We start from the raw sequence: 24,997 nt of genomic DNA on the forward strand, positions 1-24,997 counted from the left end.
ATAACATTGTATAAATTTCAGGTGTACATCATCATACTTCTATTTCTGCATAGATTACATCATGTTCACCACCCAAATACTAATTACAACCCATCACCACACACATGTACCGAATTATCCCTTTCACCCTCCTCCCTCCCCTCTTCCCCTCTGGTAACCACCAATCCAATCTCTGTCTGTATGTGTTTGTTTATTGTTGTTATTATCTACTAGTTAATGAAGGAAATCATACGGTATTTGACCTTCTCCCTCTGACTTATTTCACTTTGCATAATACCCTCAATGTCCATCCATGTTGTCACAAATGGCTGGATTTCATCGTTTCTTATGGCTGAGGAGTATTCCATTGTGTATATATACCACATCTTCTTTATCCATTCGTCCCTTGATGGGCACTTAGGTTGCTTCCAAGTCTTGGCTATTGTGAATAACGCTGCAGTGAACACAGGGGTGCGTGTATCTTTACGCATTGGTGTTTTCAAGTTCTTTGGATAAATACCCAGCAGTGGAATAGCTGGATCATATGGTAGTTCTATCCTTGATTTTTTGAGGAATCTCCATACTGTTTTCCATAGTGTCTGCACCAGTTTGCACTCCCACTAGCAGTGTATGAGAGTTCCCTTCTCTCCACATCCTCTCCAACACATGTTGTTTCCTGTCTTGTTAATTATAGCCATTCTGACGGGCATGAGGTGATATCTCATTGTAGTTTTGATTTGCATTTCCCTGATAGTTAATGATTTTGAACATCTTTTCATGTGTCTGTAGGCCATCTGTATATCTTCTTTGGAGAAATGTCTGTTCAGGTCTTTTGCTCATTTTTTAATCGGGTTGTTAGTTTTTTTGTTGTTGAGATGCATGAGTTCTTTATATGTTTTGGAGATTAAGCCCTTATCAGATGTATGGTTTGCAAATATCTTCTCCCAATTGTTAGGTTGTCTTTTTGTTTTGTTGATGTTTTCCTTTGCTGTGCAGAAGATTTTTAGTTTGATGTATTCCCATTTGTTTATTTTTTCTATTGTTTCTCTTGCTTGGTCAGACATGGTGCTTGAAAATATGTTGCTAAGACTGACGTCGAAGAGCGTACTGCCTATGTTTTCTTCTAGAAGTTTCATAGTTTCAGGTCTTACATTCAAGTCTTTAATCCATTTGGAGTTAATTTTTGTGTATGGTGTAAGGGAAGGGTCTACTTTCATTTTTTTGCGTGTGGCTATCCAGTTTTCCCAACACCATTTGTTGAAGAGACTTTCTTTTCCCCATTGTATGTTCTTGGCTCCTTTGTCAAGGATTAGCTATCCATAGATGTGTGGGTTTATTTCTGGGCTTTCGATTCTATTCCATTGATCTGTGTGTCTGTTTTTGTGCCAGTACCATGCTGTTTTGATTACTATAGCTTTGTAGTATATTTTGAAATCAGGGAGTGTGATACCTCCAGCTGTGTTCTTTTTTCTCAGGATTCCTTTAGCTATTCGGGGTCTTTTGTTGTTCCATATAAATTTTAGGATTCTTTGTTCTATTTCTGTGAAAAATGTTGGAACTTTGATAGGGATTGCATTGAATCTATAGATTGCTTTAGGAAGTATGGACATCTTAACTATGTTAATTCTTCCAATCCAAGAGCACGGAATATCTTTCCATTTCTTTGTGTCTTCTTCAATTTCTTTCAGCAATGTTTTATAGTTTTCGGTGTACAGCTCTTTCACCTCTTTGGTTAAGTTTATTCCTAGGTATTTTATTCTTTTTGTTGCAATTGTGAATGGAATGGTATTCGTAATTTCTCTTTCTGCTACTTCGTTGTTAGTGTATAGAAAGGCAACTGATTTTTGTATGTTGATCTTGTATCCTGCAACTTTACCATATTTGTTTATTACTTCTAAAAGTTTTCTGGTGGATTCTTTAGGGTTTTCTATATATAAAATCATGTCATCTGCAAATAGTGACAGTTTCACTTCTTCCTTTCCAATTTGGATCCCTTTTATTTCTTTTTCTTGCCTGATTGCTCTGGCTAGGACTTCCAGTACTATGTGAAATAGGAGTGGTGACAGTGGGCATCCTTGTCTGGTTCCTGTTCTTAGAGGGATAGCCTTCAGTTTTTCACCATTGAGGATGATATTAGCCGTGGGTTTCTCATATATGGCCTTTATTATGTTGAGGTACTTTCCTTCTATCCCCATTTTATTCAGAGTTTTTATCATAAATGGATGCTGTATCTTGTCAAATGCTTTCTCTGCATCCATTGAGATGATCATGTGATTTTTATTCTTCATTTTATTAATGTGGTGTATTACGTTGATTGATTTGCGAATGTTGACCCATCCCTCCATACCTGGAATAAATCCCACTTGATCATGGTGTATAATCTTTTTGACGTATTGTTGTATGCGATTTGCTAGTATTTTGTTGAGGATTTTTGCATCGATGTTCATCAGTGATGTTGGCCTGTAATTTTCTTTTTTTGTGTTGTCCTTGTCTGGTTTTGGTATCAGGGTAATGTCAGCTTCGTAGAATGAGTTAGGGAGCTTGCCCCCCACCCTCAACTTTTTGGAAGAGTTTGAGAAGGATGGGTATTAAGTCTTCTTTGAATGTTTGGTAGAATTCACCAGGGAAGCCGTCTGGTCCTGGACTTTTATTTTTGGGGAGGTTTTTGATTACTGTTTCGATCTCCTTACTGGTGATTGGTCTATTCAAATTCTCTACTTCTTCTTGATCCAGTTTTGGAAGGTTGTATGATTCTAAGAATTTATCCATTTCTTCCAGATTGTCGAATTGGTTGGCATATAGCTTTTCATAGTATTCTCTTATAATCTTTTGTATTTCTGAGGTGTCTGTTGTAATTTCTCCTCTTTCATTTCTGATTTTACTTATTTGTGCCTTCTCTCTTTTTTTCTTGGTGAGTCTAGCTAAAGGTTTGTCAATTTTGTTGATCTTTTCAAAGAACCAGCTCTTGGTTTTATTAATTTTTTTCTATTGTTTTTTTGGTCTCTATTTCATTTATTTCTGCTCTGATTTTTATTATTTCCTGTCTCCTACTGATTTTGGGCTTTGTTTGTTCTTCTTTTTCCAGTTCCTTTAGGTGCATTGTTAGATTGTTTATTTGAGACTTTTCTTGTTTGTTGAAATAGGCCTGTATCGCTATAAACTTCCCTCTTAGAACCGCTTTTGCTGTATCCCATAAATTCTGGCATGTCGTATTTTCATTTGTCTCCAGGTATTTTTTGATTTCTTCTTTGATTTCTTCGTTGACCCAGTCGTTGTTCAGTAGCATTTTGTTTAATCTCCACGTATTTGTGGCTTTTCTGATTTTCTTCCTATAGTTGATTTCTAGTTTCATACCGTTGTGGTCAGAAAAGATGCTTGGTATTATTTCAGTCTTCTTAAATTTATGGAGACTTCTTTTGTGGCCTAATATGTGATCAATCCTGGAGAATGTTCCATGTGCATTTGAAAAGAACATGTATTCTTTGGTTTTTGGATGGAATGTTCTGTATATATCCACTAGGTCCATCTGTTCTAGTGTGTCGTTTAAGGCCAATTTTCCTTATTGATCTTCTGTTTGGATGATCTATCTGTTGGTGTAAGTGGAGTGTTAAAGTCCCCTACTATTATTGTGTTACTGTCTATTTCTGTTTTTATGTCTGTTAATAATTGCTTTATATATTTAGGTGCACCTACATTCGGTGCGTCGATGTTTACAAGTGTTATATCCTCTTGTTGGATTGTTCCCTTGATCAGTATGTAGTGCCCTTCTTTGTCTCTTTTTACAGTTTTTGTTTTAAAGTCTATTTTGTCTGATATGAGTACTGCTACCCCAGCTTTCTTTTCATTGCCATTTGCGTGGAGTATCTTTTTCCATTCCTTCACTTTCAGTTTGTGAGTGTCTTTAGGTCTGAAGTGTGTCTCTTGTATGCAGCATATATATGGGTCTTGTTTTTTTATCCAGTCAGCCACCCTATGCCTTTTAATTGGAGCATTTAGTCCGTTGACGTTTAAAGTAGCTACTGATAAGTATGTACTTACTGCCATTTATTAACTTGTTTTTTTTTTTCTCAGTGTTTTAGTAGTCCTTCTCTATTCCTTTCTTCTCTATACAGAATTGATGGTCACTTTAGTTTGACCTCTGTCTGGAAGCTGTACTCTTTAACTCCCCTCCTCCCTCATTTTATGTTTTTGATATCATATCTAACCTCTTTTTTGTGCATTTGTATCCATTACGTTCTTATCATGGAACTAGATAATTTTTCCTATTTGTGGTCTTCTCTTTTCCCCTTAAATCAGTCCCTTTAACATTTCTTGTAGCACTGGTTTCTTGGTGACAAACTCCTTTAATTTTTGCTCGTCTGGGAAATTTTTGATCTCTCCTTGCGTTTTGAATGGTAACCTTGCTGGGTAGAGTATTCTTGGCTGTAAGTTTTTTCCTTTTAGCACTTTAAATATATCATGCCACTCTCTTCTAGCCTGTAAGGTTTCTGCTGAGAAGTCAGCTGATAGCCTTATGGGGTTTCCTTTGTATGTAACTTGACTTTCTCTTGTGGCTTTTAGGATTCTCTCTTTATCTTTAATTCTGGACATTTTGATTATGATGTGTCTTGGTGTGGGCCTATTTGGGTTTATCTTGTTTGGGGCTCTCTGTGCTTCCTGTAGTTGGATGTCTGTTTCCTTCCTTAGGTTAGGGAAGTTTTCATCTATTATTTCTTGAAATAGATTCTCTGCCCCCTTGTCTTGCTCTTTTTCTTCCGGGACACCTATAACACGGATGTTAGTACGCTTGATGTTGTCCCAGAGGTCCCTTAGACTGTCCTCACTCTTTTTAATTCTTTTCTCTTGTACCTGTTCACTTTGGGTAATTTCTTCTAGTCTTTCCTCCAGCTCACAGATCCGTTCTTCTGTATCCTCTACTCTGCTATTGAGCCCCTCTAATGAATTTTTCATTTCCAGTATTGTATTCTTCATTTCTGATTGGTTCTTTTTTATATCTTCCATTTCTTTGTTGACATCCTCACTGAGTTCATCTATTCTTCTCCCCAGATCAGTGAGCATCCTTAACACTCTTAGTTTGAACTCTGTCAGGTAGGTTGCTCATTTCTGTTTCACTTAGTTCCTTTTCTGGGGTTTTGTCCTGTTCCCTTACTTGGAATATATTCTTTTGCCTCCTCATTTTGCCTCTTTCCCTGTGTTTGTGTCTACGTATTAGGTAGGTCAGCTACGTCTCCTGCTCTTGGATAGGTGACCTTATGTAAGTGATGGCTTAGGAGGCCTGCAGTGTGCTTCCCTCGGTTCTCAATGTTCAGGGGTGACTCCTATGTGGGCTACGTGTGTCCTTCTGTTGTGGCCTGTTTGCTCTCCCTGTAGGCGCCCAGGGAGGCCGAGTTATGCTTCTGGCCAGCTGTTGTAATGCTCAGCTGCTTGTAGTTGTTGTGGGCCCTTCAGTCTCTTTATCAGGTGTGGGGAGCCCCAGCACAGTTGGCTGCAAGTTCTAATACACATTTGTGTTGCAGAATTTCTTTTAAGCGAGTAGGCCCCCAGCATGGCAGGTTGTTAGGCTCAGGGCCTTACAATTGCTATAAGCCTCCAGCCTTTAGGTCCCTTGTCAGTTCTCTGAGTATTGCAGCTGGGTGGGGCTGGCCTCAGGCACGGGAGCACCCAATTGTTTCAGGCTTTGGAAGGTGGGGCAAACCCCCTATGTGGGTCTTTGAGAAGCACAAGTCCTCTGCAGCTGACAAGCCCCGCTGCGCACAGGTCCACACACACAGTCAACACAGTCCTGCCCCGTGTGCGCGCCCCTACCTCCTGAAGCGGACCCACTGTCTCCACGGCGGGAGCCCCACACACTCCACCACCGCCCCACACTCTCCACCGGCTCCTTGTGCACGCCCTGCCCCTCTAAAGTCGGCTCAGTTGCCAGGCTGCAGAGAATCCAGTCACCAATCTATGCAGGCCCACAAGTGGAGTGAGGGCTTGTTGTTGGCTGGGTCCAGTCTCTAGGGTGGTCTGCCTGCCCTGGATGAGCTGGATTAAATCAGTGCTCTAGCGGGTGGGGCAGACCTGGGCTAGCCGGCCCCAGGGAGAACTCCAATGGCATCTGTGTCAGCACGCCCACACCAGGCCACAACAATGGCCGCCGCCAATGTCCCAGTCCCTGGAGAGGTCTCACCCCTCACCGAGATGCACTCAGGGCCTATTAGGTGAGTCTCTTTTTACCACAGCACTTTGCACCTTTCTTTCTGGTGATTTTAGGCTGCTTTCTGAAACGGGTGAGTTTGCGCGCGGGCCCTTTAAGAGCTGGTTTTAGTTTCTTTGTGAACCGGGTTTTCTGGGGGTACTCCCCAATGTTTTAGTAGCAGGCACAGTCAGATATTATGCCGCTGGTCTCGATTGTGCTGGGTCCACAAAATGCCCACAGCGGGGGCGCTCCCCGGCTCAGGGCCCCGCGCCTCCAGGGAGGGCTGCGTACCTGTGCGCTGCTCCCGGGCAGCCGTGAGGCGCTGCGGCTTGTGAAGGCGGCGTTTTTTCTCTCTAGAAGGGAGTCTCTGCCTCTTCCACCTCAATTAGGATTGTCCGTTGTTGCAGGAGTTCCTCTTATCCAGTTTTCAGTTCTGTCTCAGGGGTAATTTTCTACGAGTAGTTGTAAATTGGCTGTGTTCGCCGGAGGAGATGAGTTCAGAGTCTGCTTATGCCGCCGTCTTGACTTCCCTCTCCTGCTCTGGTTTTTCTGAAGTAAGTGTTCAGAATTTTTATTGGAAGCCAAACTTGTATATGTATTGTCTATGGTTATTGCTGAGTTTTGGGCAGTGGAACGTAACTTCTGAGGAGAGTGTGCTTTCTTATCTACAGGATCAGGGTAGTGATCTGGTACCCACAAATGATTATAGAAACAGAAAATGTTGGTAATGAGCAAATGTATATTTGTTGAACAAATGTCAGAGATCAAAGAGGTCTTAGAGATAGTGTTGGTCATTCATTTTGTCAATGAATGTTTTCTCACTGCCTGCTACCTGTCTGGGACTATTCTAGAGGTGCAGTAGTGAATATGGCAAAGTTCTTGCCCTGGAGCTTACGTTGCAATTGGGATGGGTTGGGAGAAGAGATGGACAATGAACCATGGATGATGAGAAGGAGAAAGTTGTTTGAAGATATAGGGGATAAGCATTACTAGCATAAGAACAGCAAAAGCAAAATTCTTGAGGCAGGAAGAAGCTAAAAAAAAAAGGCACTGTATCTGGAGCATAGAGGATGGACGGAGGCTAGGGTTAGGAACTAGAGAGATAGAGAGGTAATCACTGGCTAGATTAAGGAGGTTCTTATAGGCCATGGTAAGGATTTAAGATATTTATTCCTTTTATAAAGAGAAACCATTGGAGAAATTTAAGCAGGAGGATAACATCTGAATTATTGCTTTATAAAGATTGCTTTAACTGCTATATGGAGAATGTCTGTGTTGGGGCGGGGAGTGGAGGAGATGGGGAGTGCAGAATGGAGACTTTTAGGAGGCTATTTTATTGGTCCACTGTGGCGATGATACAGATTTGGACTAGGGTTTTAGTGGAAATGGTGGGATGCAGTCAATTTTAAGGTATGTTTTGGAGCTTGAGTTGTCAGGACTTACTAATGGTTTGGATGGGTTGTATGATGGAAAGAGGTGGATTAGGAATGATTCTTGGATTTCGGTTTTTGACTTGGGCAGCTGGATAGTGCCGTTAGCTGTGAAGGGGTGTGTGAATGGTGGGGAGAAACAGATTTGGAAGTGAAGATAGTTTGGTGATAGATAATTGTTTTTTTGGTGTTAAATTTGAGATGGCTTTTAAAAATCCAATTGGAATTGTTAAACAGTAGCTGGATATTTGAGTCTAGTGCTCAGGAAAGTGCTTTGAATTGTAGGTATAGGTTAGGAAGTCATCACTATATAGATGGTATTTTAAAGCCATGGGATTAGATGGCATTGCTTGGTGAGAGAGCATTGGTAGAGACGAGAAGAGGTTTTAGGAATATTTAGAAAAAAGAATAGAGGAGGAGATCCCAGAAAGGAGATTGAGAAGGCATGTCAGTGAAAGGATAAAAACCACATTAGTGTGGTATACTGAGGGTATATTAAACCATAGCAAATGCTATTCTTAGGTGGAGCAAGGTGAATGCAAACTATTGCGAGCTGAGGAAATGGAAAGGAGTTTTGCTGGGAAGTGAGGCAGAGAAATAAGATGGTAGGTAGCTGGAGGGAAATGTGTAGGTAAGGACAGGTTTTTTGAAGTTGTGTTTATATACCTATGAGAATGATTTAGTAGAATGGGAGGAATATATGATTCAGGGGAGGGATAAAAGGGAATACTTGCGGCAGTAAAGTTCTTGAGACAACAAGAAGGATTGATTATGGAAAAGAGCTTGAAACACTTTTTCCATTGTTACAGGAGGGTGCACAGAGTAGGAGTTACAGATGTAAGTAGGTTGGTTGATTTTAGCAGGAGAAGGGGAAATATTTCTCTGTTTTTTTCTGTGAAGTGTGTAGTCAGGTCAGCAGCTGAGAGTGAGGGGTGGACATCTGAGGAGAGGAGAAAGTACGGTTCTCACACATAGTTATTTTGGAGAATAGAAAGTGATTTTTTGGTGGTGGTGACGCTGGTGAGGAGGATAGCTTTAGTGGTGTTATCTAGCAGTATTTATTGAGTGCCCAATGTTATGTTTGTGGTTATATAGCTAACCTGTCTAGCCAGCACAGCTTTGAGATTTTTCTCTGGCAGTGTCAGCTTCTTGGGTATAGTCATGGAGTAATTGGATAGTTGGGTTTATCCAAAATTGAGTTTTTCTGTATTAGTTTAATTGAGAAAGAAAGGTACAAAGGAGTTATAATTCAGTCCTTTCATTTTATGGTGAGACTTCTAAGATGAATACTGTCAAACACTTAAATATTTTTGAATGAATAAGGAAGCAAAATTTTGGGTTTTCTTAAATACTCATCTATCGTTGGGGCAATGTTAATACAATTGGATTACTCTGTGGTTTATGTACCTTAAATATCTAATTTCCAAATAAATTTGCTTCTGGTTTTGTAATTCTGTTTCTTAAGAAGTAAATCTGGTGTAATCTTCCTGCCATTTTTTTAAAGGTCTGTCTATGATGGTGAGGAACATGGACGATTCATGGAGAAGCTTGAAACTCGCATCCGCAATCATGACCGAGAAATTGAGAAAATGTGCAACTTTCATTACCAGGGCTTTGTGGACTCTATAACTGAACTGCTGAAAGTGAGAGGAGAAGCCCAGAAACTTAAAGTAAGGAGACGCTAAGAGAGACTTGTTTCTCTGTCCTGTGCTGGGGTTTTGATTAGCGTTAAAGGAGTAGGGAATATGTTGCAGGTTACATATTTGTAGTAAAGATTTTCATATAGTAAGAAAGGAATTTGTACTGAAACATAGATGTTTGGGATTATGGCTTTAACTAAGAAGAAATCTCTTTTAAGTTAAAATTTATTTGAAATAACTATATGTGGATGAGAACCAGTAACAGAATCAGTAACAGTTTCTTTCAAACAGAAACTCAGTTGACTCTTCATGTCATCCATCTACTTTCTTGCTAGATAAAAGCCATCACTGTAGGATGACAGAATTGCAGGGCAAGCTGCAGAAGTCTTAGCCAGCATGACAACCTAAGACAAAGGGAAAAAAATCAGTGATAGTTGTGGAGTGTCTTCCACCAAAGCATGAAGATTCTTTCTTGATATGACAGATTCAAGTTCAGGAAAGAGGCTAGCCATGTTAGTCTGGTCCCTGGCACAGCAAATTCACTTATCTTGGATAACTTACTTTGCTTATTGATCTTAAATCTGACTGCTTCACTAAACTCTTCTAGTATTTCTAATAATTTGTGTGTAGATTTTTTTTTGAGTTTTCTATGTAAACACTTGTACGATCTGTAGGTAATAGCAGCTTTATTTCCTCCTTTCCAGTCCTTTTGCTTCTAATTTCTTTCTTTCCTTTTCTTTTCTCTTTCCTTTTCCTTTCCCTCTCCTTTTCTTTCCTTACCCTTTCCTTTCCTTTCCTCACACTTTCCTTTCCTTTCTTTTTTGTCTTATTATTGGAATTTGAATTAAAATCCCAAAAGGATTTTCCTGGGGCATGGGGTAACTTGCCAATAAGTATAAAATTCATATAAAATAATACATTGGTAAGAAAAGCAAAGAAACAATTTTATTGAGGGGTGAAGTGGGCTATTAGATGTTAAATTACATTTTAAAGCTACAGTGATTTAAAAGCTAATTTGATTGCAAAACCTGACCTCAATGGACATGAAGCTATCAAACTTCTTAATATATTTTATTTAATGTAAATTTTTGTATTTTGCTATAGAAATATTAATGTGTTTGATTATGGAATGCTGTTTTAGTGCCCATTGGGGGATGTTATGTAATATACAATATGTACCATATTATCTTTATAAAATCTCCAAAATTCTGAAGTCCAAAACACACTGGGTCCCAAGGTTTCAAATAAGAGTTTATGGACCTTTACAACAACTATCCAACCATCTTAAGAAATATAATATTGCCAGCACAATTAAATCTTTCTTTTGTACCCTTCTCAGTTGCTTCCTTCACCCTCCTCTCTAAAAATAACAACTCTCCTGATTTGGTGTTAGTGTTCTATAATTTTAATTGAAATTAAATTAGATCCCTTTTTCATTCAACATACCGAAATTAATTTCAAATGGACTAGAGTTAAATGTAAAAAGTTAAACCATAAAGAAACTGGTAGAAAACAGTTGAATATTTATGTGATTTGGGGAGTGAGGAATACATTTCTAGCCAGAAATTCCTAAGCCAGAAAGAAAAAAATTGATAGATACGATGACGTTAAAATGAAAGAAGCTTTTCTACATACAAGTTAGAAACTAACAGGTAAATAATAAATAAGAAATATTTACAAATACATATGACAAATGATTGATAGAAAAAAATCTTTACAAATTAATAGGAAAATGTGAATACTCTAATAGAAAACTGAGAAATATTAATATACAGTTTACATAAGAAGAAATACAAGAGTACTCTACAATTTAGAAATAATTAAGTGAATGCAATTTTTTTTTTTTGTGAGGAAGATCAGCCCTGAGCTAACATCCATGCCAATCCTCTTTTTCCTGAGGAAGACTGGCCCTGAGCTAACATCCGTGCCCATCTTCCTCCACTTTATGTGGGACGCCGCCACAGTATGGCCTGACAAGCGGTGCATCGGTACACTCCCGGGATCCGAACCCAGGCCACCAGCAGCGGAGCACGTGCACTTAACCTCTACACCATGGGGCCGGCCCCAAGTGAATGCAATTTTAAACAATAAAGTGCCACCTAATAAAATCACGAAGATGAAAAAAAGATATTTAAGGTTGGAGATGATACCAATTAACAGGGGAATGCCTGGATGGAGTGTAGATTGTTACAACCTTTGAGGAGAGCAATTTTGTTTATCAGTACTTAAAACTCCACGTAGTTTTAAGATTTATTCTAAGGCTATAGGTGCATGGACAAGGATGTTCATATGATTTTTTTTTTTTTTTGTGAGGAAGATTAGCCCTGAGCTAACACCTGTTGCTAATCCTCCTCCTTTTTGCTGAGGAAGATTGGCCTGGGCTAACATCCGTGCCCGTCTTCCTCTACTTTATGTAGGATGCCTGCCACAGTGTGGCTTGATGAGCGGTGCATATGTCTGCACCTGGGATCCGAACCCGTGAACCCTGGGCCACCAGAAGCAGAATGTGCAAACTTAACCACTACGCCACCGGGCCCGCCCTCATATGATTTTTTTTTTAATAGGTAAAACTTTAAACTGTCCCTAAAACTCATTTAGTAGAGAATTAATGAAATAAATCATGGTACATCCACTTAAAAGAATAATAAACTACAATATATTGTTGAAGCATATCTGGCATGGGATAGTATTAGAAATGTTTGCTTAATCTATAAAGCAGATTAAAAAGTATGAACAATTTGATCCTATTTGAAATAAAAAATATTATGCTGAATTTTTGGGGCCTGAACAGCCTTAAATGGACAAAAGTATCCGAAATGTGTGAAAACAAAGATATGGGCTTCTGCCAGGAGCTGTGTGTACTGTTTGTCTTCACTCAGCCAGCCCAGCTTCCTATCTTCACTTTGGGCTGTTCTTTTCTGTGCTCCTCGGACACCTGTATTCCAGACTTCTCCCTTTGCTCTCTGGGCCCTTTGTCCAAGATGGGCAGCAGGATGCTCATCATGTAGTCATGTCTTGGAGCACCTCCTTGGCAGGTAGCGTTGAATATTGCCCATAATGCTTGCCAATTTCTGATATCACTTGCTGGTTGGTAATCATCTTTTCTTCCTCTTCCTTCCTTCACATTGCTTCAAGTGGCAAATTCCTTCAAATTACTCAGGATGCCCCTGAGGGAAAGCATGAACTGGAGGCTACTAGTTCAGGGTTTTTGGCTGCTTGGGGCTCTACTTGCTTACCCTGAGAGCTGAGGGGATTAAAATCTAGCAGCACACCTGGGATGCTCTGCCCTAGGAGGATCCATTCAACCTGGGTTAAGAATCTATGAAATAGAGATTCTTGAACTCTTGAAAAGAGTTTAGAAAATGGAAAAGGTTAAGTATTAACTACTGTCAATACTATTTTAACATAACAGTGAAGAGAAACTACACTCTTTAGGATGCTCACTATTTCTTTTGATTCATATATGTATATTTATATCTATCTATCTATCTTTATATTTATGTTCTCTGAATCAAGAGCAGTAGCATCCTAGACAGGCAGTGTAGTTTCTCATTGTTATGTTAAAATAGTAATTATCTTTCTTATCAGAAGCATTGGTTAGGCTCCTATGGCTATGTTTTAGAACTGTGGTTTGCATGAAATCAATTTAGTGGGCCATGATTAGTGTTTTTAACAAAAATTGAAATAAATAGAATAGAATAGAAAATAAAATGTAATACATGTGTAAGGGTAAACACTGCTTCTTGAAAATTTTGTTTCAGTTTTATGTGTTTGTGTGTATGTATTCCCTATACCTGTGTGCTTGGTTGCAATATAAAATGTACAATGAGTTTGAAGTAAAAAAAAAGTTTCAGAAATGGTGTCTTTATAAGGTAAACAAGGTATTCTAGTAGAGACAATGATGCTGAATTTAGTAGTATTTATGCAAGGTTGAATTTTATGAGATCTCCAGTTTTGGATACAAAGAATCTATTCTTGAATAACTGCCATGAAGGGGTTAACACTGCCACTCAAGGCAACCTTCCCCATTTTTATTCACATTGCTTGGAAGCTTTTTCTTATATTGAGCTGATATTAATCCTATTTTCTAGTAACATTCATTTACTGGTGTCAGCGATAAGCACTATTTTTAGGGCAGCACCATTCTTCTGATAGCCCTTCAGACATTTGAAGGACAGCTTTCGTTCAGGTACAGTGTCAGTGTCCAGGTATAGTGTATAGTGTCTCCAAATGAATATTTTCCCTCTCTGTGGGCTAAAAATTCCTTTATCTGTTTTTCATGTGGTGTAGCTTTGAGTCCCTCTCCAAATATATTCACATCTAATCTAATCGTGCTTCAGTTTATCAGTGGTCTACCTAAAACATGGTGTCTGAATGTAATTCTCGTAGTGTGATCTTATAGCCTTACCATCTCACTTATTCTAGATTAAGGCTCAGCAAACTATGTCCTGCAGGTCAAATCCAGCTTGCCTCATTTTTTTGGTCAAGTTTTATTGGAACACAGCAATGCCCATTCATTTACGTTATGTTTATGGCTGCATTTTTGCTACGGTGACAGAGTTGAGTAGTTAAATAATTCCAATTAAATACATTTCGAAAACACTTTGTATGATATCCCCTTCTTGAACATTCACAGTGCATGTAGAATACTAAAGGTTTTAAGAAGTCATGAATAAACTAACCTAAGTGGTGTTTCCCATACATATTGTGTGTGTATGTGTGTGTGTGTTTGTGCACTGTGCACCTCTGTGTGCATGTGCAGAGTATCTATTAACTAACATTTCTTGGTGTTCTAAGGGACATAATAGGAAATGCTGAGTTAAGGGAATGCTTTAAAAATGTAACTTATTGGTGGAAGGGTAGAAAGCCTCTATTAAAGAAAGCTTTGGAAGTTACTATTGCTCATGTTTAATAATGTCTGAGATGGTGAGGAAATTACTATGCTATGTCCTTAAATTTTTTTTATGTCAATTGAGTCTTCAAGAGTGGATACCAAAAAAAGTGATGCCAGTTCCTTTAAATTATGTACTCTAGATAATTTTAAGGCTTGTTCACGTAGTTTTGACTGTCTGATGGAGAAACTAATTTAGAAAAATGGGAATATGGAAGTGTTAGGAACTGTTAAGAATTAATGATCCAAAAAGAGTTAAGATAAAACATTTTCTTAAAGTAGGATAATAAATAGGGAAGAATTGACTTGAGTTAAAAAGTTTAATTTATACTCAAGTTTTCCAGTAATACATTGGTGAAGTAAGGAATATCTATGATAAAATTTGTTCTTTCTACACGTAGTAGAGATGGTAAGGTTCTTTGTGTATTATTTTTTCTTTCATTTTTTTCTCTTTTCTTTCCAAAATTAAAGTGCGATCTTTAGTTGTTATAGTATCTTAGTTTGGAATATTCCAAACTGAAGATATCTTGTAGTTAATTTTTCTTTTCATTGTTCAAAAGGTCATGCAAATGTTCAGTAGAGAAGCTGATATAATTTAAACCCAAGAGAAATGTAGTGGAATACTGAAACTATCTGAATACCTATCCTTAGTCTTTTCATTTTAAATTTTGATCTTATCCAACTGTTGTCTAAATGTTTGTTTTTTATAAGTTTAAATTGTCTTCTCTCCACAGAATCAAGTGACGGATACTAATAGAAAACTACAACATGAGGGAAAGGAAGTAAGGCCAGTTTACCTTTTGAAAAACCTTTTCTGTTCTCTTTTGTTGATTGTGTTCTTGATTTAGCGGCTTTTAAGACCATAAGCAGTATGTTGGAGGAACTTGGACATTATTGTTGCTTCTGAATTAAATGAATATAGCTACTAGAAAGCTTAATGAGAGAGGATGTACCCTTCCTTAGCTGTGTTTTTACATTATTTGAGTAGTCGTAATACGGCCTTTGCTGTTCCTCTGCCTAAAATGCTCTTTATCCAATATTTACCTACTTCCGACTTTTGATGAAACGTTACTTCCTTAATGAGGCCTTTCTAACCACCTTATTTGAAATCACAGCCTCATTCTCACCCCCTGTATTCTTTTTACCTTTTCTGCTTTGTTTTTCTCCGTTGCACCTATCATGCTCTGATATTATAGATTTTTACTTATATGTTTGTTTTTTGTCTGTTTCTTTCATTAGAAGTTAAGCTCCATGAGGTCAGGAATTTTTATTTGTTTTATTCATTGCCTTCCTTATTCCCTCAACCTGCCTAAACAGTGACTGGCACAATGTGGGTGCTCCATAAATATTTGTTAAAAAACGGAATCATTGCTTCTATTAATTGATATATTCACCATTTAAATCATCACAGTTTACAAGATTGCTTTACATCCATTTTCTTGCTTGATCCTCATGGCAGATCTATGACAAAGTCAGGACAGGTATTATCACTATTTTATTGATGTGGAAACTGAAACAGATGATTTGCTAAAGTTCACATAGTAATTGGCAAGGCTGGGACCAAAACTCAGGTTTTCTGACTTGTAGTCCACTGCTGTTCTCTGTATCATATACCTTCCTTACCGCCTAATACTTATTTAATGTTTAATTTTAATAATCTTCAAGATTAGCTTTTGATTATTTTGTCAGTGACTTAATCAGGGCCATTCTCTTTTGTTCTTTTTTCCATGGTATCTAAGCAGATAACATTTTTTGGGTATCGGTATGGGATGAATACTACAAGAGGCTATGTAGATTACTGCTTTTTAAAAGTTTGTCTCACATATTTTAAATTATGCAGAGAGTGCAGTTTCTTCTAGTTATATTGTGGTATGACTTCAGATGGAAGCCTTTAAAACAGCAATGGGAAGAAAAGTAAGTTACTCTTTACTAACCTGAAACTCCTGGAAAAGCCGCAACTTCTAAGTGTGTGGTTTATTTGTTGAAATAGAAATTTAGTTGATTATTTTCAAGACTCATTTGAAGCTGTATAGAAAGGACAGTTTTCCTCTAGCTGAGTCTAGTACTGATGAAAGAAATAAGGATCTTCTTAGAAGATTGATAAAACCATAAATCATGAAGAGTCTGAATAGGGTTTGGAGAAAATCTGCGTATTTTTTCCTTTCTCCTGGATAGCCCCTGACTTTTTGGATTTCATTTTACCTAGGCTTTCCTAGTATAGTATATATTTTGGGGAGAAAGTGTGGAAACCATGCAGGAATGTTTTACTGGTTGAGAAAGGCAGTTCCTTAGTCTACTTGGCAGGTCTTACTATGAAACTGTCTGGGATTTTCTGATGAATAGAACACAGGGTGGAAAAATGTGACTGAAAGCTTTTTATTTACAGCTATTGGCATAATTCAATTTTTTTCCCTCTTGCCAAGCTGGTAATAGCAATGGAAGAGCTGAAGCAGTGTCGACTACAACAGAGAAATATTTCTGCCACTGTTGATAAATTAATGCTGTGTCTTCCAGGTGAGCAACTGGAAAAGGAGCAGGATTCTTGATGCAATTTCTTTAGCTGTAATTAGTCTTTCACTTTCTCTAAATAATGCTTGTGTGCTCTTTTTTCCCTTCTCTTTCAAGTCCTGGAGATGTATAGCAAACTGAGGGACCAGATGAAAACTAAAAGGTAAGATTTTTTCATTGAATACTTTTTATTATCTAAAATTTATGTTATGGGCTGGCCCCGTGGCTTAGCGGTTAAGTGCGCGCGCTCCGCTGCTGGCGGCCCAGGTTCGGATCCCGGGCGCGCACCGACGTGCCGCTTCTCTGGCCATGCTGAGGCCATGTCCCACATACAGCAACTAGAAGGATGTGCAGCTATGACATACAGCTATCTGCTGGGGCTTTGGGGGAAAAAAAAATAAATAAAATTTATGTTAGACTATTTTTAAGGTCTGTCTTTAGCATAACCTTTCAAAAAATAAAGTCCAGATAACATCTTCTCTAGCCTTTTGTATATCTATTGATTCATCTTAGACTTATTTACATATATTAGTGGAACGCTGATGTATTATGTCATATATTATGTTTAATAAAAAACACTACTCATAGTTTGATTTTTAGAAGACTCAACCTTTTAGGGAAAAAGCATATAACTGTTTTACTGATAGTTGATTTGAGAAACATGCTTTGGTTTAGTGTTGTAGTAAAAAAAAATAGTTACTGGTTTTGGTACAGGGATGAATTAGTCAGGGTTCTCCATTGAAACAGAACCAGTAGGGTGTGTGTGTGTGCGTGTATAGAGAGAGAGATAATGATTTATTTTAGGGAATTGGCTCATGCAGTTATGGAGGCTGACAAGTCCAAATCTGCAGAGTAGGCTGGTGTGCTAGAGTGTCAGGGAAGAGTAAATATTGTAGCCTGAGTTTGAAGGCAGTCTGCTGGCAAAATTCCCTCTTTCTCAGGGGAGGACAGTCTTTTTTCTATTAAGGCCTTCAACTGATTGAATGAAGCACACCTACATTATGAAGAGTAATCTTCTTTACTCAAAGTCTACTGATTTAAGTGTTAATAATCTCCTCTAAGAAATACCCTCACAGAAATATCTAGAATAATATTTGACCAAATATCTGCATACCATGGCCTAGCCAAGTTGACACATAAAGTTAACCAGCACAATTAACCAGGGCAAGGTCAAGGTTAAGTTCAGAGGATTTCTCTCCTATGAGTTGTTCTGATTTTATTCCAGAGGAAACCCTATAGGGACTCTTTGGCTCTTCTTCCCAAACTTGAGTAAGCATCCCCACCCTCTCTGACCTGGGGTACCCTGCAGTACGATATGTGGGGGGGTAGGGTGGGGGGTATGTGAAGCTGTAGGATAAACAGTACACATCTTCCTGGAATGTTAATTTTATCTAGGTTTTGAGGGAAGAAGTATGGAATTAAAATGTATTTAATATTGAAATAAGAATACCAATATTGTGAATAAAAATTCTAAATTCTCAAGAATTTTAAAGCTAAAGCATGAGGCATCAAAATTTTTTGAATTTTTTAAGATTGTTTCCCAGATTCCCTTCTTCTCCCCAAGAGGACATGTTCACGTAAGAGAACATAGGTAGAACAATATGAGAAGTTCTGTTCAATGAGATATGAAAGTAGTATTGTTTCCCTGATAACCTTTTTGTAAAGTTCTAAAATTATAGAAGATTACAGAGAATAAAAAAACTCTTGTGTACCAACTTCTCTGAATTAAGGGATATTAACAATTTTCCAGTTTTGATTCATATATATATATGTAAATATATATAGCATATATAGAAACATATGTATAAACAGAGAGATAAAGGTACACATTTTTAAAAATTACAGGTAAAACTTACATCCTCTTCCTCAGTCCTGTTCCTTTTCCCTATTCCCCTGAGGAAGCCAGTATCATAAATTTAGTGAGTGGCCTTCTAGTCCATGTTTTTAATATCTATAAATATATATTTATTATTCTGTGTTTTTAAAAACATTTTCATGAATGTTCTCAGTCCTTGAGTTTTTGAGATTCATTTGTTCATTCAACAAAAATGAATTGAGTACCTACTAAATGCTAGGCATTGCTCTTGTCTGAACAAAACAGACAAAAATATCTGCTCTTGTGGAGCTTACATACTAGTGGAGAGCTTATTTTCTTTGTGTATATAGATCTAGTTCACTTACTCTAATTCTAGAGTAGTCCATTATATGAATAATCCACATTTCCCCCTCTCAATTTCAGTGGTTGTTATAAGTACTGTTTACCAATATTTCTAGCTCAGCCTTCTTCTGGCACATAGTAAGATTACATTTTCTGGGCTCTCTTGGGCTACTTGACTGATTCTGGCTGATAAGATGTGAGCAGAAGTGATGGGTGTTACTTTTGGGTTTAGCAGTGAATTTCCAGTGTAAGTCCCTCCAGAGTTCTGTTTTGCCTTGGTCATGACAAATGGTAACTTTCAAAATGGTGGTTGAATCCCTGAGTAACTGCAATGAGCAGAGTTTCCCTGCCAACCTGTTATATATGTATAACATGCGTAAGTTATAAATCTTTGTTTTAAGCCACTGAGATTTTGGGGATTGTTGTTACTGCAGCATAGCTATCCTGACTGATACTATGAGGGACATTTGGTATGTTTCCAGTTGTTTGCTATGCAGGCAATGTTGCAATAAATATCCTTGTTGATGTCTCTTTGGGTTTCTTGAGAACAGTGCTCTTCAAATGTTGCTGTATATACAAATCACATGGGGTTTGTTAAAAGTAGATTCTGATTTGGTAGGTCCAGGGTCATTCCTGAGATTCTGCATTTTCTACCAAGCTCCTAGGTATGCCGGTTCTGCTAGTCTAGGATTTATTTATTTATTTTTTTTGTTTGCGGAAGGTTGGCCTTGAGCCAACATCTGTTGCTAATCTTCCTCCTTTTTCCCTTTTTTCCTCTCCAAAGCCCCAGTAGATAGTTGTATGTCGTAGCTGTACAATCCTTCTAGTTGCTCCATGTGGGACGCCACCTCAGCATGGCTGATGAGCAGTGCGCAGGTCCACGCCCAGGATCCGAACTGGCGAACCCCGGCCGCTGCCAAAGGGGAGCGCACAAACCCAACCTCCATGCCACTGGGCTGGCCCCTAGTCTAGGATTTATACCTAGGAGATCAGCTGGATCAAAGAAAGGGATGCATGTCTTTGATCTTTTAGATGTTGCTTTCCAAAATGGTTTACCAATGTAGACTCTCACCAGCATTTTATGGGAGGTCCTATTACTTCACCTCTTGGTAACATCAAACTCTTTTGTTTTTGCTGGTCTGATGATTGTGAAATGATAGATCATTGTTCTGGTTTTTCATTTCTTTGATTACTGGTGAGATTGGTTTTTGGACGTTTGGATTTTCTTCCATATATTTTGCCTATTTTTCTTTTAGGTTGTTTGTTGTTTTCTTTTTTCATTTATAGGAATTCATTATATACTTCAGATACCTGTTCCTGTTACATTCTGCAAATATTTTCTTCCAATGTATGGCTTATCTATTAACTTTGTACAGTTTGTATTTTTTGTTGTATAGTTGTTGTAAATTTTGTTATAATCAAATTTATTTTGTGGTCTTTAAAAAATTTTATTTTTAAACATTCTCAAGTTTAGTATAAATGTGTCTTTTTCCTGAACCAATAAAAAGTAAGTTGTTAACATGATGCCCTGTCATCCCCATACACTTTAGTGTGATTTCCTACGAATAAAAACATTCTCCTTTGTAGCTGCAATGCAACAGAGAACAGAAATTAACATTGGTAGATTAGTAGCATCTAATCCTCATACCCTTCAAATTTTGCCAGTTGTCTCAATCATGTTCTTTATAGCAAAAGAATACAGTTTAAATCATGTGCTGCATTTAGACGTCATGTCTCTTTAGTCTTCTTCAACCTGGAACTGTCCTCAGTCTTTCCTTGACTTTCATGACTTTGTCACTTTTGAAGATTACAGGCCAGTTATTATGTAGAATGCCCCTCAGTTTGGGTTTGTTTGATATTTCCTAATGATTAGATTCACATTATATGTCTTTGGCTGGAATATCACAGAGGTGTGCTGTGTTCTCTTTGCACCCTATCAGGTGGCATGTAAATTTGATTTGTCCTATCACTGATGATGTTACTGGGTTAAGATGGTGTCTGCCAGATTTTTCCATTGTAAAGTTAATCTTTTTTCCCTTTGTAATTAAAAATTTTGTGGGGAGGTATTTTATAGTTGTGTAAATTCATTATTTTTCATCAAACTTTCAACTTATTTGTTTTTTTATGTCAGTTATGGACTCATGGTTTCTTATTTTATTTGATGGGTCATAATCCATTAATGTTATTTATTTTGTTGCTCAAATTACCCTGAATGGCACCAGAGGAGCCCCTTCAATTTGGCTTCTGTGTCCTTTTAACATGTCCCCATGATTGAGTACTTTTTTACTAGCCAAAGGAGATATGTTACGGGCTCATCTTGTAATTTTCCTGCTGAAGCCCTGGAATCAGCAATCTCTCTAAGAAACCCTGGTTCTTTTCGGTAGGGTTGTGTTATTTAGAAGCCAAGATCTAGAATGCCAACAGCACACACTGAGTCGCCCTCCTATATGGTATCCTCCTTATTCCACTTGGCACTTTAATATTCTCTGGCACTCTTCTGTCCTGCCTGAATGCCCTCGTCATCCCTTTTTGGCTCTGACACTTCATGCCAAGCTGCCTTCCTATAGGCCATCTTCCTTACCTCACTAGGTCCCTCGTACTCCATGCTGGCCAGTTCTCCTCCCCGGAAATCAATATGGATGCTTTCATTCATTTAGGTCTTCTTTAATTTTTTTTAGCAATGTTTGTAGTTTTCACTGAACAGGTCTTACATATCTTTTGTCATATTCCTAAATGTTTCATATTTTTTGATGCTTAAGTGCTATTGATTTTTAGATTTCAATTTCCAGTCATTTATTACTAGTATACTATTAATTTTTGTATATTTATCTTGTATTCTGCAACCTTACTAAAGTTACTTTCTAATTCTAATAGCTTTTTTGTATATTCCATTGGATTATCTATGTAGATGATCATCTTGTCTGCAAATAAAGACAGTTATATTTCTGTCTTTCCAGTTGGGATGCTTTCTTTTTTGGTTTGTTTTTCTTGTCTTATCGAGCTGGCTAGAACCTTCAGTACAATGTTGAATAGCAGTAGTGAGATTTCATATCCTTGCTCAGTTCCTGATCTTAGGGGGAAAGCATTTCACCATTAAGTAAGATATTAGGTGTAGTTTTTTATACATGCCATTTATCAGGTTGAGGAAGTTTCCTTCTATCTCTAGTTGTTGAAAATTTCTATCAGAAATGAATATTGTTTTTGCCAAATGCTTTTTCTATGTCAGTTGAGATGATAATATATTTTTTATTTCTTTTTTAGTTTATTAATATGATGAGTTATATTGATTGGTTATCGAATGTTAAACCAAACTTGCATTTGAGGAATAAATTCCACTTGGTCATGGTATATTATCCTTTTTATATGATGTGGTATGTGATTTGCTAAAATTTTCTTGAGGATTTTTGCATCTATGTTCGTGAGGAATATTTATAATTTTCTTTTTTTGTAATGTCTGTGTCTGATTTTGGTATCAGATTAATGCTGGCCTCATAGAATGAGTTGGGAAGTATTCTCTTTTTTGATTTTCTGGAACAATTTGTATAGTGTTGGCATTACCTTCCTTAAATATTTGGTAGAATCCACCAGTGAAGCCGTTTGGACTAGGAGTTTTGTTTGTTCTTGGTAAGAAATTTTTTAACTGCAAATTTAATTTTAAAAATAAACACAAGGCTGTTTGTGTTTTGTTTCTTAAGTAAATTTTGCTTATTTATGTCTTTCAAGTAATTTGTCCATGTCATCCAAGTTGTTGAATTCATTGGCAAAAATTGTTCATGATATTCCTTTATTATTTTAACGTGTGTGGGATTATAGCCATACTTTCTCTTTCATTGTTTATATTGATAATTTGTATCTTCTCTGTCTCTCTTTGTCCCTGTCTCTGTCTCTCTAAGTATTCTACCTAGAGGTTTATCAATTTTTTTCAAAAAAGCATCTTTAGGTTTTATTGAGTTTTTTCCCTATCATTTTTCTGATTTCTACTATCGTTAGTAGTTCCTTTCTCCTGCTCACTTGGGGTTTAATTTGCTCTTTTTCTAGCTTTATAAGGTGGAAGCCTAGAGTATTGGTTTTGGTCATTTTCTAATGTAGCCATTTAAAGCTGTTCATTTCCCTCTAAGCAGTACTTTAACTACATCTTACATGTTTTATGATAATTTTTTTTCCATTTATTTTAGATATTTTCTAATTTCCCTTGTGATTTTTAAAATTTAATTCACTGATTATTTAGAAGTGAATTGGTTCATTTCCAAGTGTTAGGAGATTTTTAAAAATTGATTTGTAATTTTAGTTCATTGTGTTAAAAAATGTAAAATATATGATTTCAACATTTTGTGTTTGTTGAGATTTGTTTTATGGCCCAGTATATGGTCTATTTTGGTGAAAATTCCATCTACACTTCAAAATAATGTATATTCTCTTGTTAAATAGAGCATTCTTTAAGTGTCATTTGGATACACTTGGTTAGTGTTGTTCAGGTTTTCTATATTCTAATGGTTTTGTATTGTCAATTGCTGACAGAGAAGTGTTGAAATTGCTTATTATGTTTGCAGATTTGCATATGTCTTCTTTCTGTTTTTGCTATGTGTATTTTGAAGCTCTTATTGGGTGCATACACATTTGCATTGTTGTATCTTCCTGATGAAATGATCTTTTATTATTATGGAAGGTTCCCCTTTATCTCTGGTAATATCCTTTTTTCTGAAATATGTGTTGTTTGGTATTAGTATAGCCGCTACTGCTTTCTTTTTGTTTAATCTTTTATATTGTCTGTTTTTTTTTTTTTTTTTTTTTGGTGAGGAAGATCAGCCCTGAGCTAACACGTGCCAATCCTCCTCTTTTTGCTGAGGAAGACTGGCCCTGGGCTAACATCCATGCCCATCTTCCTCTACTTTATATGGGACGCCGCCACAGCATGGCCTGCCAAGTGGTGCATTGGTGCTCGCCTGGGATCTGAACCAGCGAACCCCGGGCCGCTGCAGCGGAGCGTGCGCACTTAACCGCTTGCGCCGCTGGGCCAGCCCCTATAATATGTCTGTTTTTTAATATCCTTTTGTTTAAAATATTTTAATAGCTTTATTGAGAAATAATTCACATAATATTCAAGTCATCTGTTTAAAATGTACAATTCGATGACTTCTAGTGTATTCACAGAGTTGTGCAACCATTACCACAATCAATTTTGTGTTTTTATTCTTCCGAAAAGAAACTCTCAGCCTCTTAGCTGTCACTACCTAATCCTCTCCTGTCTCCTGCCACCCTCTCCACCCCCGCCAGCTACTGGGAACCACTAATTTACTTTCTGGCTCTATAAATTTTTCTCTTCTGGACATTTCATGTAAATGGAATCATACAATATGTGGTTGTTTGTGATTGGCTTCATCCATTTAACATAAGGTTTTCAAGGTTCATCCATGAATCCATCCATATATCAGTACTTTATTTTTATTTATTGCTGAATAATATTCCATTATGGATATACCACATTTTATTTATCCATTTATCAGTTGATGAACATTTGTGTTGTTTACATTTTTTGGCTTTTTTGAATAATGGTGCTATGAATTTTTGTTTAAAAGTTTTTGTGTGGATATATGTTTTCATTTCTCTTGGCTATATACCTAGGAATGGAATTTCTGGATCATATAGTAACTCTATGTTTAACCATTTGAGGAACTGCCAGACTGTTTTGCAAAGCAGCTGTACCATTTTACCTTCCCACCAGCAGTATATAAGGATTTCAATTTCTGCACATCCTAGTAATACTTCTATTGTCTGTCTTTTTGATTATGGCCATCTTGGTAGGTGTGAAATGGTATCTCATTGTTCACCTTCATTTTTGAAAAATATTTTTGATGGATATAGAATTCTTAGTTTATAGATTCATTAGTTCTTAAGACATCATTTCTTTGTCTTCTGGCTTATGTAGTTTCTGAGGGAGGGGTACGTGAACAGTCTCACTTTTGTCCCTCTGTACTTAATGTGTCTTTTCTCCAGCTGTTTAAAACTTTTGTCTGTATTATTTCTTCTCAGCAATTTGATTTTGATGCACTTTGGTGTAAATACGTGTGCATGCATGCATGCATGTGTGTATTTATCCTGCTTATGGTTTGTTTAGTTTCTTGGATTTGTGGGTTTATAATTTTCATAAAATCTGGAAAATGTTCAGATATTATTTTTCCAAACATTTTTTTCCGTCCTTTTCCCATCCTC

General features: G+C 37.3%; 1 protein-coding gene across 6 annotated transcripts in view; it reads left to right on the top strand.

Moving 5' to 3' along the window:
• EXOC6B (exocyst complex component 6B) overlaps nt 1-24,997 on the top strand; it is a 596,645-nt gene that overhangs the window by 81,119 nt on the left and 490,529 nt on the right. For all 6 annotated transcript variants that reach the window (XM_087436583.1, XM_004435543.3, XM_014791430.2 and 3 more), the window contains exons 2-5: nt 9,095-9,260; nt 14,856-14,903; nt 16,545-16,635; nt 16,747-16,792. In XM_087436583.1, coding sequence (XP_087292709.1) covers nt 9,095-9,260; nt 14,856-14,903; nt 16,545-16,635; nt 16,747-16,792 — 351 coding nt within the window. The remainder of the gene's footprint in view (nt 1-9,094; nt 9,261-14,855; nt 14,904-16,544; nt 16,636-16,746; nt 16,793-24,997) is intronic.

The sequence above is a fragment of the Ceratotherium simum genome, chromosome 11 (genome assembly GCF_057802395.1).
Source record: "Ceratotherium simum simum isolate JZ-2026a chromosome 11, ASM5780239v1, whole genome shotgun sequence".
Taxonomy (NCBI): Eukaryota; Metazoa; Chordata; class Mammalia; order Perissodactyla; family Rhinocerotidae; genus Ceratotherium; species Ceratotherium simum.